The sequence below is a fragment of the Naegleria lovaniensis genome (assembly GCF_003324165.1).
Source record: "Naegleria lovaniensis strain ATCC 30569 chromosome Unknown tig059, whole genome shotgun sequence".
NCBI classification, from domain to species: domain Eukaryota; phylum Heterolobosea; class Eutetramitea; order Acrasida; family Naegleriidae; genus Naegleria; species Naegleria lovaniensis.
In genome coordinates this window covers 43,023-57,378 of record NW_025407881.1, presented here as the reverse complement: position 1 = coordinate 57,378, position 14,356 = coordinate 43,023, and the positions used below count along the sequence as shown (strand labels likewise).

Sequence of the window (14,356 nt, the reverse complement as noted above, 5' to 3'; positions counted from 1 at the left end):
TTGACATTTTTTGCTGATTGTTTATTCGTCGTCTTCAAAATCGTCTTCATCTTGCATGGCATCCTGGTCATGCTCTTCGTCGTCGTCTTCATCTTCAGTAAAGGTTCCTTTGGATTTCAACTTTTGCTCTTCCTTGTCCAAAAGTTCCTCTAGCCTCTTTTCTTCATCACTTAAATCGTCATCGTTTTCCATGTCACCAAACCATCCCTTCTTGTTTTCTTCTTCCAAGCCCTTCAAGATTTCATCATCACGTTCAGCATCATCATCATCAATGACATCATAATCATCTTCTTCATCACTTCTCGATTTCTTCTTATTGTATGACGCTTGAATCATTTCAACAATTTCTTCATCACTGTCATCTGCATTGTCCACAATAGTAAATTTCTTTGCCTTAGACTTGGTGTTGGCTGTTGCGATATTATCCGATGTTGCAAAATCAACCTTTGCATATCCTCCAATAGAAAGCAAGAGATCCAATCTTCCTGAAAGGTCCATTAAGGCTGGAAGCATTCTCAATCTGGTATCAATAGAATGATAAATTGGTGATAATCTTTCAATAATGTCCTTCTGTGACATGATATGTGAGGTATGATTAACTAGCAGTGATCGTAACCAGTAAATTAAGGTATCTCTTGTCTGGGAAAAATCACCATAAAGTTCAATGATCACGTCAAGTAGCTTGATGGCATATGTGGCAGAAAGATTTTGGACTGTGGACTCAATTAAATCGAAATCGGAATGAGACAAGCATTTGGCAACCATTCCTACATCGTGACTCTTGAGTGCAGTTATCAGAGATGAATTCAATTTCATGACTGGAACTCCCGATTCAGAGAGTGTCATTTCTTTCTTAGTAGATGTTGTTTGTTGTTGTGCAAGGATATCTTGGAATGTCTTTTGTCCATCGGATTTTGTGAAACCTTGAGCAAATCTGGCATTTGGAGTCTCCATGTTTGCACTTCCCAAAACAATGTTGCTCGAAAAAGCGCCTCCCTTAGATCCAATTAATTTATCCTTTGAGCCAGCAACAATTGGTTGGTCATCAATAACCAACTCCTTTTCTGTAAACAAAAAGTTTTCTTGATCTTTTTCGTTGGATGAATAGTCAAGAATTTGAAGGTTAGGGAAAAGAGCAGAACCCATTGCAAGAATAATACGACTCTCATCAATGAATTTTGCTGAAATCACCTTACCAAAACCTTTGGATTGATGGCACTTGACAGTGGCCTTTGAAGCAATTTCATAGGAGGAATTGTCTGCTGGCTTCAATCTAAACAAAGTCAATAGCCCAGAATGTGACACTGCGAGAATGTCCAAGTATTTCTTAGATCGATAGAATCCATCAATAGCGATCACGTTTCCGTCCAATGTTAATACCTTATTAGGAGCAATCAAATCAGATGAGCTGGAAGATGTGCTCATCAATTGCTCAATAAAATTAGATGTATTCAACCCATGTGCATGAGTGCTAGCCATAACATTGCTTAAATTATATAAGTTGAGGTATCTATCGTCATTTGACCTCGTCAAGAGTAAATCGGAATGAATAAATACAGTTTGGTGTGCGCCATTCTCGTGACCTTGAAAATCACAAACTCGTTGTTGCGTATTGACTTGAAATAATTGAGTTTTTCCTGCGTTTGCAATAGCAAAAACGTCTGCTCCATTCAAATGCCCACAGTTATCACTCAAACAAGTAATATCTTCGAAACAAATCTTGTTTAAATCAACTTTGGTGTTGTTAGATTTAACTAGAAAGTGAGTTCCTGCAATTAGATTCGGAGAAAGGGCTGCAAATATTCTGTTACCATCGGGACAATTTACATTTAAAATTGGAGAGCCAGATGATGCCGGTGCTAATTGAATACTCTTCACAACTCTCCCTCTTTCGGTATCAAAAGCAATGACCTTTCCGTCCATGGTACCAGCAAGGATATATGATTTGTTTGATTTCTTTCTCTTCTTTTCGTCATCTCCCAGTCCCAGATTACTTGTGAGCGAAATCCAACTCATACAAGAAAATTTTGTTTGTAAATCTAAAGGAAGTGTTAATTGCAACAAGAGTTGAGAGTTCTCTCCGGAATATACATTAATTTGATTTTTGCTTTGGGATAGAGTTGCAAAGTTACAAATACCTCCATTGTTAGGTTCCCAACACACTCCGAATGATGATGTTGTTGGAGCGGATGAATCTTGCTGCATGATGACGACTATGAATTTTTTTATTCAAATCACTTCTGTTGTTTTCAACTTTTTTGTTGACCTGAATCACTTGAACAGCTGAACAATGAGAGCTCGAAGCTGTCTCTCCTTGTCTGAAGTCTCTGTTGGTCTCAACACACTATCCATTTCCTTGCTTGTTCTAGTAATTTCTTCTTTAACCTTTTTCTCAAGGAGTGAACACTCAGTCAAGTCCTTAGTTTCTTTAAATTGAGAAAAACAACTGTCATAACCAATGGCTAGCCATTTACCAAAATACTTACTCAATAGAGATAGCCTTTCTTTGTGTAGTTCATGCTCAGATTTTCGCCTGGTATCCAACTCTTGATGCTTTTGAGCATAACTAGCCATGTCTTGTTGGAATTTAGTATAGGTAGCTCTCATTTTCTTTGCAAGTTTCATTTGGGACTCTTCAATTTCTTGAATGCTCTGTTTGTAACATGTTGCCAATGCTTCTCTTTCTTTCAATCTGTTTTTCTTTGTGTCATTTATCATCTTCTTGATCTTGTCAGCACAACTCTTTTTCATGACCTCAATCTTTCTATTTTTCTTTTCTTGCTGCTTCTTTATAATTGTAGACATCATAGCTGCAACCTCGCTTGAAAAGTCATCATCATCATCTAGAGCATCCTCTTTCTTTCTCTTAGTTCCTTTTTTCTTACCTTTTGAATTTGCTGGAGTTTTTTCCAGTTCCATGTTAATATTGGTATCATCAAGATTGAACCCTCCAAAAGTGGTATCGATCTCACTTGGCTCTTCAAAAAGTCTTCGTGGTACTAGTGGAGATCTTTCAGTATCATGAGACATTGTGTCAAGATCATCAAGCACAGAGTTAGAAACTGTGCTTGTGGTTGTAGATGAGAATGCATCCGACAAACTCAAAAGAGGTCTATCAAAAATATTTTCCCAATCCGACACCCTGTCATTATTTGCTACAGAGGATGTGTCGTCTCTTTGCTTTTCGATTTCTGGTATGGGTGAAGTCACAACTTGCTCAAGTAAGTCTCCAATTTTTGTGGTAATTTCAGGTATTTCAGTAACTTGAGGAGCAATCTCAACAGATTTTGTTTTCTTCTTTGATGTGGTAGCAGCCCTTTTCTTTGACGACAGGGATTTTTCTTTCTTTTCAGCGCTTAAGGACTTGGCTCTTGACCTTGTAGACACCTCTCTTTCGTCTTTCTTTCCTTTTTTCTCGTTGTCATCGCTCATTTTCTTTGTAGATTCTTTCTTTTGCTCTTGTGGATCTTGAATGGATATTTCCTTCACAGCTTGCTTAACCTCGTCTGTGGGAGGCGTAGAGGTAAGACAGCTTGTCTTCAATGGAATTGCAGTGATAGAGACTTTTCTGGAGTTTGGAGTGTCGCCAGTAACTAATAATCCTTCTGGAACAGGAGGCTGGTTCAGTAGCTCCTCTTTCTGCTTATTTTTCTCTCTGCAAACTGATATCAAACCTGAAATGTTCTTTTTGATAAGCTGAAGAGACTCTTTGGTCATGCTAATTCCAATAATTTGATCATCCTTAGTAGCGTCGTAACAACCTTCAAATCCAGCAATTTCATTGAACAGTTGTAAAATCAACTTTTGTTGTTTGTATGAGAGCCTCAAGGTTCTAATGTTTGTGTATTCAAAATCGACAACATCCTTTGTGTCGTCGTCTGGTTGTGGAATAAAGCAGCTCATCGATTTGGTACCAAAATCCACCCATTCAGGAAAGCAGGTAAAAGATCCCATGTTCATTTCGGAACTCTTAATAGAATACACGGTTCTTTTGTCTTCGCTCATTTGGTCGTTAAGTTCCATCACAAACGATCTAATACATTCCACAAATGTCTCGTCTCCCTTGATCTTCTTAAATATCACGATGATTTTATCTGATAGCTCATCAAAACAGCTGAATACACTCTTAAGGCTTGAGTCACTCATATTACTCCAGCTCAATAGACGATACAGTACCTCAGTAATGTTCGCTTGCAAGGTAAAATCCCCCGAGTTGATTAAACTTGCGGCCAATTGGTTGATGAGATGAGACTCTTGAAGAAGCACAGTCTTGTTCTCCTTTGAGTGTTTTATCATTTGGTTGATGCACTCAGCGGCATGCCTTCTCACAAAAACGTCATAGCCTTTCTCTTTGACGACCCTAACACACACTGGAATGAACTTCTCTCCAAATATTTGTTTTCCTTCAACTCTCTCGCATAACGAATGAATGGTGATTAAAAAGTTGGTGAAGAGCTTTTCCCAACCGTCCTTAATACGTGCTTCAATGGCGCTCATCTCGTCTTCTGGGCGTTGATTCATTAGAAACTTTTCAATCACCTGGAATAAACTCATCATGGATGAAGTCAAGGAATCAACAGAAAGTAGTTGAAGAACAGCCTCATCATGGTCAGATACGTTGGCCATCAAGCGAAGGATGACTCTAATGTTCTCAACTCTTACGCTCTCTTTCTCACTTTCCTACATGGGCAATTAAGTTCAAAGGTACTCTGGTTGAGTAGAATTTGAAGGTTACTTACTTTGAATAAAAGATCACATAGTTGTTGAGCTTGCTCTCTGTTGAACGATGATGAGTCTTGTTTGGTGAGGTCGCTTTTCTCCTTGTAGTACTCTTCAAGAAGAGCACAAGCCTTAGAGGGCGTTTTGCTTAATATTTCCTCAATCTTAGCCTCGTTATTTGAAACCGTTGAGATACAATGACTTACGTTCATGAACAGAGTTGGAGATGCTGTTGTTTTTTTTCAATTTGAAATTCCCTCCAAGTTTAAACTTACAAGTCTAGAGTGATGACACACAACCGGTTTGTCAGACACTCTTTGTTTCATCATTATCGGATTTTGATATGGTTTAATATTATCAACGTTTTGAATTCATTCGTATAATGTTTGACTCCACAACGTAGAGAGATATTGTGTTTAACAAACAACCATCACAACTGACACATCATCGTTGCGTTGACGGAAGGGACTTAAAAATATAAATTTTTGTTGTAAAAAAATCAAAAATAATATTCCGTTTGCCCTCAAGCAACAACAATAATTTAAATTATTTATCTCTTTCAAAACCAATAAGATGAGCCCATCCGACGAGCTTGAACAAAGCAGTTTTTCTGATGTTGTGGAAGACAGGAACGATCAACAACAAGGACAAGAGGTTACTCCAAAACCTACAGAGGAACTGAAGCCTCCAGTTGTTGCCGAGCCAAAGAAAGCAACTGAACCTGAATCAAAGACAGCAAGCACAGTAGCTGCTACTTCTACTCCATCCTCAAAGAGAACAAGTCTTGGAGAGCCACTTCCAATCAAATTGGGTCTTGCCGACCAAACTCCTCTTGATCAATTGAGTGCTGTTGATGTAATCATGTGGAGAAATTATTTGGTTACACTCCCAGTTTTCCTTGCCATTCAAGCTCTCTTCCTTCTCATTGTCAAGTATGAATTTTCCGTTGTTACTCTCGTCGGTAGAATTGTTTTATTGCAAGTTATTCTCTCCATTGTATATATGGTTGTCTTCAAGATTGTCCAAAATAATCCAAAGTATGTATTTCATCAATTTTTTGGCTTATCACTAATGATTATTCTTTCGTGATGATTGTCAACATTTGAACTTTTGTTCATAGTCTCAAATTCCCATTCGAAGATGTTCAAATCAGTGAAGCCCTTGTCAACAAAATTGTCAGTGGTGTCGTTGCAAACGTCAATGCTGTCTTGAAGTACTACGTTGACATTTTGAGTTGCAAGAATTTGTCCAAGTCACTCTTGTTTGCTTTGGTTGTGCAAATTATCTGTTGGCTCGGAAAGAAGATTTCAGGAGAGACTTTCTTGTATGTTGCTTTGAATGTCTTGTTCACTCTCCCATTAATTTATGAGTGGAAGCAAACTGAAATTGATAATGTTGTAAGCATTGGATGTCAAAAGGCAAAGGAGCAATTGTCTATTGTTTATGAGAAGCTTCCTCCACAAGCTAAAGAATTTCTTTCAAAGTTGGATTTGGAAAAGAAGAATAAATAAATCAATCACTGAGTGATTTGTACAGAACGTCATTGAGGGATTTTATTGTTGTTGCTTGTTAGTGACCGTTTTCATATAGTTCACACCTTTCGTTTTCTTGGAGATGTGAGTAAGGTTGATTCCTTGGGCATCTCGATAATTTCCTCTACTAGCCTTGACTTGAACCTTTCCCATGATTGCTGTTGTGAAAACACTTTTCGAATTTCTTTTTCTTTTGGATACGTACTTGAATATTTCTGCATTCTAGAGACGGCATCCCTGTTGAAAACTATATTTTTCAATTCGTTGAGCAAGGTAATCAAGGCTTATTGAACTATTTCAACTTACAGTTTGTGAAGGATGACCTATTGATGCAATACAGCACTGTTGGAGAGGTGGTGTAAACAGATGCTAATCGAGTGTATCTAAGCTTTGGGGACGAAGCACATTCCGTTTCGTTATTGCACTGCTCCTCTTCGATGGCTTCACCACCATAGATTAACACTCGCTCCCCAAACTAATACGCCAGAAAATTAATATACGTGCTTGAAATTACCAATACTTACATATTCTTTTGGCTTGAGTCGGCACAGCTCAACAAATTTCACATACTCCAACACTTTATGACCAAGGTTCTCCTGATACTTCAATCGCTTTAGAACAGCTACCTCGCCTGACTTGATGAAATACATGAGCTTTCCTTCTTTACCTTGTCTAAGAATTGTATGTCTTGAAGGGAAGTGTTGAACAAAAAATGATTTGGCAAGCTCATACAAAGTAGAATCTTTGTAACCTGCAAATATGGGAAGAACTAACGTTTTAAGAAACTTGACTCGATATTTCAGTTCGTTTTCATGTTTTTGTCTAAGCGTTTTGGTATAAACATCGTGTGGTATTTTAAGTATCTCTGTTTCCTCGTTAGATATCCATTTCCAAGCTCCTTCTCTTGCATAGATATCATTCAAAAAAGGCTCTCCAAAGGTATCTCCAGAACAGAGCGAGCAAATGTTCTTATAGGAAAGGCCACTTCTTGGAGATGTAACAGCGTCAGTAGGTGGTGCAGACATCACCTGGTTTGACTTCAATCCCATTTTGGAGTAATATGATGTTGGATAGGGTGAGGACAGAATTCCAACACTGCCTTTTAGAACAACATAAAAGAAGGCAGGTCTTGTGTTTTGTTCCAATTCGCAAACGACCTCATTGATTTTCAAGGTTTCACACGAGGCAAACCTCATGCATTCTTCAATGTCTAGGGAGGAAAGATCAAGAGATGGGTCAGAGAAGAATTTTAACCGCTTTGCCAACGACACAAGCAGAGCCACATCGTAGTCTGTTCTTATCTCACCTCTTGCAACATGTTTTGGAAATAAGTGCAATGTTTAGAAAATCACAAACCTTTTTTGCAAAGACTTAATGGCATCTTTCCAATCCTTCTTGTCAATCTCTACTTGCTCTAACAATTCAAATGATCCAACCATTTTTGAAATCGACGTATGTGCTTTGTAATGGTGATCCCCTCTAGTATCAGAGGGTGCTTGTGACGAAGAGAATGGTTTGCCTTCATAAAATGTGCTCATGCTGATGTGTCTTGCTTGATCTGAATAATCATAAATTTTAAATAAATTTGAGTTTTGAACATCGGATCTTCTGGGTGTGTTGTTGGAAATTGTAGTGGTATTGAGGATTGAAGATGTAGGGTTTAAAGAGATACTGGACTTTCTATTCGTAGACATTTTTTTTACCGTTGCAAATTTACGGATTTGTGCAGTGTTGGACACTATCTTCAATTATTGATTTTAAAACGCACTTCAAATGGATTTCCTTGCAACCAAATCATTTATGGCCATGATTAATTTATGGTTTTGCGCCTGTGTTTCTTTTCCTTCAATAAAAAATGGGCTTCAAAGATTGCTTGCAGAATCCTAATACACTCTCATCCATCAACGGAGTGACAAGCCTGTTGAATGGAGGAGCTTCGGATCATGAATGTTATGCTTGGCTGCATCAGCTCTTGATCAAAATATTCGGATTTGCAAATAATACGGGAGGTTGGCTTGTTGATGCCGAAACTGACGAGATGATTTATGATGCTGTGATTAAGTTATTGGATCCACACGGACCTCTTTTTAAAGTTCTTCTCGGAAATAATCAAAACATGTATCAATTTCCAATGAACAGGCTTTCCTTCGGGATGCAATCATTTATTCAACAGTTAAAAAGAAAATCAAAAGCTAGTAGTGATGACTATAACATTCTTGGTGTGTATCAACACTCACTCTCTTATAGATACTTTTTGAACAAAATTAAACAAGCATCTACTCGCGATACTGGATCCTTCTTTGTCCTGAGTAAGTTTCAACAGCGCAAATTATAAATTGGAAATCATATTTTAATTCCTACTTTGATGATCCTACCATGACAAATTTACATGAACAGATACTTTTGAGTATTATTTGTTTTGCTTTTTTTACTTTTTAACCACCAACACTAGGATTACACTAAAAACCCAAAGCAAACAGCCTTCATTTGAGTCTGACAATGTAAGTTATTCCTTGGTGTCTTGCTTGAATTTCATGCTTGTGATTTAGGGCTTTTTTTCTAAATTGGCTCCAGTAAGACCTGAGGCATCCAGACAGGTTAAACGAGAACCTGTTACCATTTATTTGTTAAGCAAGTACTTGAACTTCTTTTTCCCTCTCGATGGGCACACCTCATCCAGAGACGCCTACATTTCCAACATGTTTCTGTCAGTGCTCTCAGATTATTTGTTTAATCAGATTATTCAGGAATATGGCCAACCTCATTCAGTAAGTAGAAACAATTTTTCTCCGCATAGACAAGAACTGTTGTTTCATTAGTTTTCATCCGAGATGTTGACAGACCCTGCTAGATTTTCTTATTTTGCATCCGTTACTGTGAAGCATTGTTTAAAGACAATTTCTTCTTCATCAGACATTTACAAGCAATTTGACGAGCCACACGCAGCAGTAAACTACAAAGATGATAACTTTGCTTCAAAAACTGCTCCCTATTCACACATTCAGTATGCTGCATATAGATTTCTGAAGGCACTCTTTACTGATTTTCCATATGATAAACCGTTTCCCCTCAAGTACACTATTAGTTTATGGAAAGGTCTCATGATGCCATGGAGGTTATTGAACAACAATAGTCAGAACCCATGGCCTCTTTACGTAACCTCAAATTGGTGCTTTTATTCCTCATTATTTTATTATTTCCTTAACTTCAGATTCCCTTCTGATTTTTCTAGCGCATCCTTGTTAGATCTAGAAAGTATATCCACTCTTCTTGACGTGTTCAAAGAACCCAAGTTATTGGAGTTGCTGAAACAAATTGATAACATCATTTCCACAACTAATGTACAAGAAGGAACCCTATTATCTCACATGAACATTTGTGAAACCGAGCTTTCTAGAGTTGCCCACCTTTTTTCTTTGGATACGATCGATCTAGTGAATCAAAAGATAACGGAAATACAGCTGGCCAAATCTCATCAATTAAGCAGCTCTCCAAGAATTATGAGGTTACTCACAAATAGAGGTAAAAGCTCTGCAGATACAAGTGTCAGACTAACTTTAATTACAAAAATAGCATCCAAGTTATCCACCATCTTTGATTTGGACGCTCAGCTCAACGATCCACTTAGAACTCCATCAGCTTACTCTCCTCGCAGTTTAACAGGCCTTTCTCCATTCGAGAGTCCTGACACAATACCAGAAAATATTTTACAAACAACATCAATATTTCATGAAACTGACTCGCTATCAAGCACTCATGGCATGAGAAAATTATCTCCAATTGATCTAGATCATTTCATCAATGGAAGATTTAAATGCCAAAGGATGGATGCAACATTTAAATACAACATTCTCTATAGACCAATTGAAACCAATGAAATTTCGTGGCTCGTTGTTCCAACAATACGATGGTCAGAATGGTTTTTCAACAAATTTGGAAAGCATGTGAATATGAGAGCATTGGCAAATATCTCCAATTTATTATTTATTGCGCTTACCTTTGTGTTTATTTATCTGCTCTTTCTATTTTACAGCATGATTAGCTTTGAGTAATTAAATTTTGGAGAGGGATAATTTATCCATCAATATTTTCCATTCTAAATTAAGTTTTTCTATTTTCTCGAATGTGGTTGCCTTAATTGCAGATGGAGCAGCTCTGCTCAGTCGAAGCACTATTCCTCTCTCCTCCAAATGCTCCCTATTCACGGGGCTTAGATAAAGAAATTCCTAATCACATGAATAATCCAGCATTTTCAAACAAACTCTAACTTACCACAGCCATGACGATGGCGATAACGTTCAAATAAAAATCGTACATATTTCCCACGACTTTGACAAAGCGCTTACGATGTCTTGCAAAAGCAGTTCGATTCAAAACAGCTGTTTCAAGCTCGGTGAAGGAGTCATGGATTTCGTCAAGATAGAGACCAGCCTGCTTTACAATATCCGTCAATCTGTAGATTTTTGTGAATTCAATGGATTGAGTATTGCCACATTTTCCACAGAATGTAAGAGGGAGTCGAGGTTTAAACGTTGTTTTTGAAAGATCCTTAAATGCATCAAGGAAACTGTCAATATGTGCATTCGGAAGTGATTCCTCTGATTTCTTCTTTAAAATATTAGAAATATGTATGTTCTTAATATATAGATGATTATACACCACCGATTCATGATTGATCTGTTTCATATTATTGTTGTAAACTTCAATTAATTCCTCTAAATCTGAAGACTCTCGGACTACAAATCTTTTCTCTCCTCTTTCAAGAGGATATTTCACAAAGAGATGTTTTGTCAAGTTATTTGCAAATTTATACTCCCACGCCTTGGAAAGAGTATTCTCTGAAAATGTTTTAAACTTGTTCACTGTTGTTTCAAATTCATTGAGTAGACTCATTTGGGGATGATAGATTTGAAATGTAAATTTAGACGATGCTTCATGCAGGTAATCGAATAATGTGGTCTTGTCACTTTCATGATTGTTACAACATGGCAATGAAACAATAGAATATCTATGGACCATACATAATGCAATAGTAATGACTTGTTCACATAAATGAACAATGTTCTTGTTGATTGTTAGTGGATCAACAACTCCATGTGACAACTTGTCTCTAATTCTTGGACCATCCTTAAAGAAGAGAATATCAAAAAGGGATAACATTAATTCTTCTCCCATTTCCTCAATGACTCTATTTCTCGATTCAAAATTCCAAACTGATGATACTGCCTCTCCATCCGTGAGTTCTGTACTTGTTTCATAGTCCAAACTTGGATGTAAAATCTCATCAAAAGTTGTATACACTTGATCTGTTTCAGCAGAAAAGAGTCTCACAAAGTTTTGGTTTGAAAATGCAAAGAGTCTTCTTAATGCATGTTCCAAGTGAGGAAAAAGCAACACAAAACTTAAATAGAAATTTCCTTGACGATAGTATGATAGCGAGAGTTTCCAATCCTTCTTACTTCTTAATGGAATAAAGTAACTAGAATCAATGAGATGTTCAACTTGTTTTGGTGAATTTTCATCAGTTAACAGAAAGTTAGAAATCTTGCTTCGACATGGATTTCCTGATAATTGTGGAATGTCCATCATGGCGTTAAATGATCTTCTCATTTGGTTTGAACTTTGTAGAGTGTTTTTCACAGACTCTTTTTTTGCAAGTGTAACAATTAATACAATTAGGAAGGATGCAAAGGATCTAGGAAAATGGGATGCATCCAAAAATCCATGCCAAACAACATTTCTAAGATTTAGACCTTGTAATGGTCCAGAAAAACATTTGAAAATAAATACAAATTCTTTTCCAAGAACTGACTCAATTTCTTCAACCATGAGCAATTCATTAATTTTAAGCTCTCTAAAGTTTTCAATTAAATTTGTTACATCATTTGAGCTGGTATCATTTGATTTCTTTTTAGCGAGTAACAGCAAGTCACCCAACACTCTTTCTAAAAAAGTAATTCCCACAGAGAAACACGTATAGTATTGTCCTTTCCAATAGAGCTCTAAAATCAGTTGTAGTGTCGATATATTTTCATCCTCTGTTTCAGGTAAGAAACTGTCACATACAAACTCTCCAAAAAATGTTCGAAAGTTGGCAAAATCAAATTCAGAAATCCAAGAAAATAAAATTGGATCAATAAACTCAATCATTTTCCTCAAACAAATGGAACCAAATCGAACTCGTTCAAATGCATCCTTCTCTCCTTGTTCCAAAATTTTCTTTGGTTTAATTAAATAATTCATCATCTTCTCTTGATCTTGATTGATTTTTAATTCCATCCAATGAAATAATTGATCCATACGAAGAGTTTTTTCATCATGATTTAGAATGTCATTTCTATTCAATGAATCTTCAATTTCAATGATATTCAAATTATAGAGCATGTTATAAACATTCGGAGAGAGAGGAAGATCTTCCTTTTCTTGAAGTTCATTCAATTGTTGAATGAGTGCATGTATTTCTGTGGTATTTGGATCATGTCGTGTCATGGATTGAATTTTCTTTCCGAGTTTGAAAATCTCTTCCTCCACAAACACACCCGTCTCCAATTCGGATTTTCGTTGTGTGATCATGTGGAAGTGCCTACAAGTGTGTATCTTTGTATTTTTTTTAATATTTTGTCGTTTTTTGGCGATGAATGCTTCTTCATTTTGAAAAATGCAGCAACAGGACAACAAGCCTTTGGAAATTGTTCATGACGATCGGACAATGAGCTCGCTCAACAAGAATATAACGCAAGAACAACAAGAAGGAGTCAATAATAATTTATCATCTTCTACCCCCTTTTCAAGCCCATTTCTTTTGAGTAATGATGAAATTCGGAAACTCAGAATTGAAGATCATCGGTTGGAGTGGTATCGAAGAAGACACTATCAAAATTGTTTTGCATTGGATACATGGTATCAACAATTGGAGAAGTATACATTTCGTACTGTGAGCGTAGAATTGAAATTTGAAGAAGCCAAGGCTTTAATTTCTCTGATTAAATTGAATCAAAGTAGCAATGAGAGAGTAGCGAGTGATTTTAAGCATCGTTTAACCGATTCCGAGTTGAAATTGTTGAAGAATATTGAGGAGAGAATCGATGACTGTATGAAACAACACGAAGAAATGTTTAAGAATGGAGCATTTGTTAAATTGAATACTAGGAGTCCAAAAGTATGTAAAACATGGTGGTTGACAAATCCATTGAATTAATTTAGAGATGATTGGTTTTTCAAATATTCAATTTCAATGAAATTAACAGGACGTTCCTTGGAGAGAACATGAAAATCCCATCTATCAACAACTAGTCCAAATAGAAATGGATCAATTGCAAGAAAACACTCCCAACCATGTATATATTGCATTCTTAAAAGCAATGAATAAGAGCATGAGAGTTCGAAATGGAAAAGAGGCTCTAGAACTTCTAAGTCGTTCACAACGAATTTATGAAGATTTACAAAAGAATACAGAATTTGGTGAGGAATTGTATGATAGCAAAATTATCATTCGAGAGTGGATTGATGAAGTTATTGAGAACCCTCAGTACGAATTTCGATGTTTTGTTCATGAAAATCGTTTGAACGCAATTTCACAATATTTCTGTGATGTTAAGTTTCAAGAATTATGTGATCGAAAACTAGAAATTCAGCATCAAATTAATGACTTCTTTCAAAACACGGTATTGACCTCAATCACACATGCAAGTTTTGTGATTGACTTTTTTGTTTCACCTACAAGAGGAGTCATGGTGATTGAGTTAAATCCCTTTCATATTGGTGCTGGAGCTTGTTTATTTTCATGGAAACAAGATCGACAAATCATGATGTTTGGTCCCCAAGAATTTAGAATTAAGGAACAAAATGCAGACGAATCCATTTACAAATCATTTTTAACCATTCCATGGGAGAAGCATTTAGTTTTGCATCACCATGTTCAATCTCCCAATTATTCGAGAGAGGAGCTTCTTTTGAAGAACAAGGAAGCTCCTGAAGAAGGTAAATGTGTGTTGGCTTAATCCTCCAATCACGTTCAGTTCCACAACCTGCAACCATAAATGCAACCTTTCAGCTGTCATTCTCCCTCCAAAAATTCCACTAAATTCAAGGAGTTAAAGTTCATA

At 36.7% G+C, this 14,356-nt stretch overlaps 7 protein-coding genes across 7 annotated transcripts; 3 read left to right on the top strand and 4 right to left on the bottom strand.

Annotated features, from left to right (window-relative positions):
- Positions 1 to 21: 21 nt before the first annotated feature.
- C9374_012770 (uncharacterized protein) lies at positions 22 to 2,205 on the bottom strand (the record flags this gene model as incomplete). The annotated part of the gene is made up of 1 exon (XM_044688573.1): positions 22 to 2,205. One exon carries the CDS (start codon positions 2,203 to 2,205, stop codon positions 22 to 24), a length of 2,184 nt encoding a protein of 727 aa, XP_044542342.1.
- A 66-nt stretch (positions 2,206 to 2,271) lies between these two features.
- On the bottom strand, positions 2,272 to 4,931 carry C9374_012769 (uncharacterized protein; the record flags this gene model as incomplete). The annotated part of the gene is made up of 4 exons (XM_044688572.1): positions 2,272 to 2,426; positions 2,487 to 4,680; positions 4,740 to 4,883; positions 4,926 to 4,931. The coding sequence occupies 4 exons, from the start codon at positions 4,929 to 4,931 to the stop codon at positions 2,272 to 2,274; spliced, it is 2,499 nt and encodes an 832-aa protein (XP_044542341.1).
- A 361-nt stretch (positions 4,932 to 5,292) lies between these two features.
- C9374_012768 (uncharacterized protein) lies at positions 5,293 to 6,230 on the top strand (the record flags this gene model as incomplete). Its single annotated transcript, XM_044688571.1, has 2 exons — positions 5,293 to 5,756; positions 5,840 to 6,230. The coding sequence occupies 2 exons, from the start codon at positions 5,293 to 5,295 to the stop codon at positions 6,228 to 6,230; spliced, it is 855 nt and encodes a 284-aa protein (XP_044542340.1).
- An 80-nt stretch (positions 6,231 to 6,310) lies between these two features.
- Positions 6,311 to 7,945, bottom strand: C9374_012767 (uncharacterized protein; the record flags this gene model as incomplete). The annotated part of the gene is made up of 4 exons (XM_044688569.1): positions 6,311 to 6,498; positions 6,558 to 6,726; positions 6,776 to 7,559; positions 7,608 to 7,945. The coding sequence occupies 4 exons, from the start codon at positions 7,943 to 7,945 to the stop codon at positions 6,311 to 6,313; spliced, it is 1,479 nt and encodes a 492-aa protein (XP_044542339.1).
- A 161-nt stretch (positions 7,946 to 8,106) lies between these two features.
- On the top strand, positions 8,107 to 10,293 carry C9374_012766 (uncharacterized protein; the record flags this gene model as incomplete). Its single annotated transcript, XM_044688568.1, has 5 exons — positions 8,107 to 8,560; positions 8,649 to 8,752; positions 8,801 to 9,019; positions 9,071 to 10,195; positions 10,285 to 10,293. The coding sequence occupies 5 exons, from the start codon at positions 8,107 to 8,109 to the stop codon at positions 10,291 to 10,293; spliced, it is 1,911 nt and encodes a 636-aa protein (XP_044542338.1).
- Positions 10,294 to 10,303: 10 nt separating this feature from the next.
- C9374_012765 (uncharacterized protein) lies at positions 10,304 to 12,824 on the bottom strand (the record flags this gene model as incomplete). Its single annotated transcript, XM_044688567.1, has 2 exons — positions 10,304 to 10,477; positions 10,524 to 12,824. 2 exons carry the CDS (start codon positions 12,822 to 12,824, stop codon positions 10,304 to 10,306), a joined length of 2,475 nt encoding a protein of 824 aa, XP_044542337.1.
- An 85-nt stretch (positions 12,825 to 12,909) lies between these two features.
- C9374_012764 (uncharacterized protein) lies at positions 12,910 to 14,251 on the top strand (the record flags this gene model as incomplete). The annotated part of the gene is made up of 2 exons (XM_044688566.1): positions 12,910 to 13,410; positions 13,499 to 14,251. The coding sequence occupies 2 exons, from the start codon at positions 12,910 to 12,912 to the stop codon at positions 14,249 to 14,251; spliced, it is 1,254 nt and encodes a 417-aa protein (XP_044542336.1).
- Positions 14,252 to 14,356: the final 105 nt, after the last annotated feature.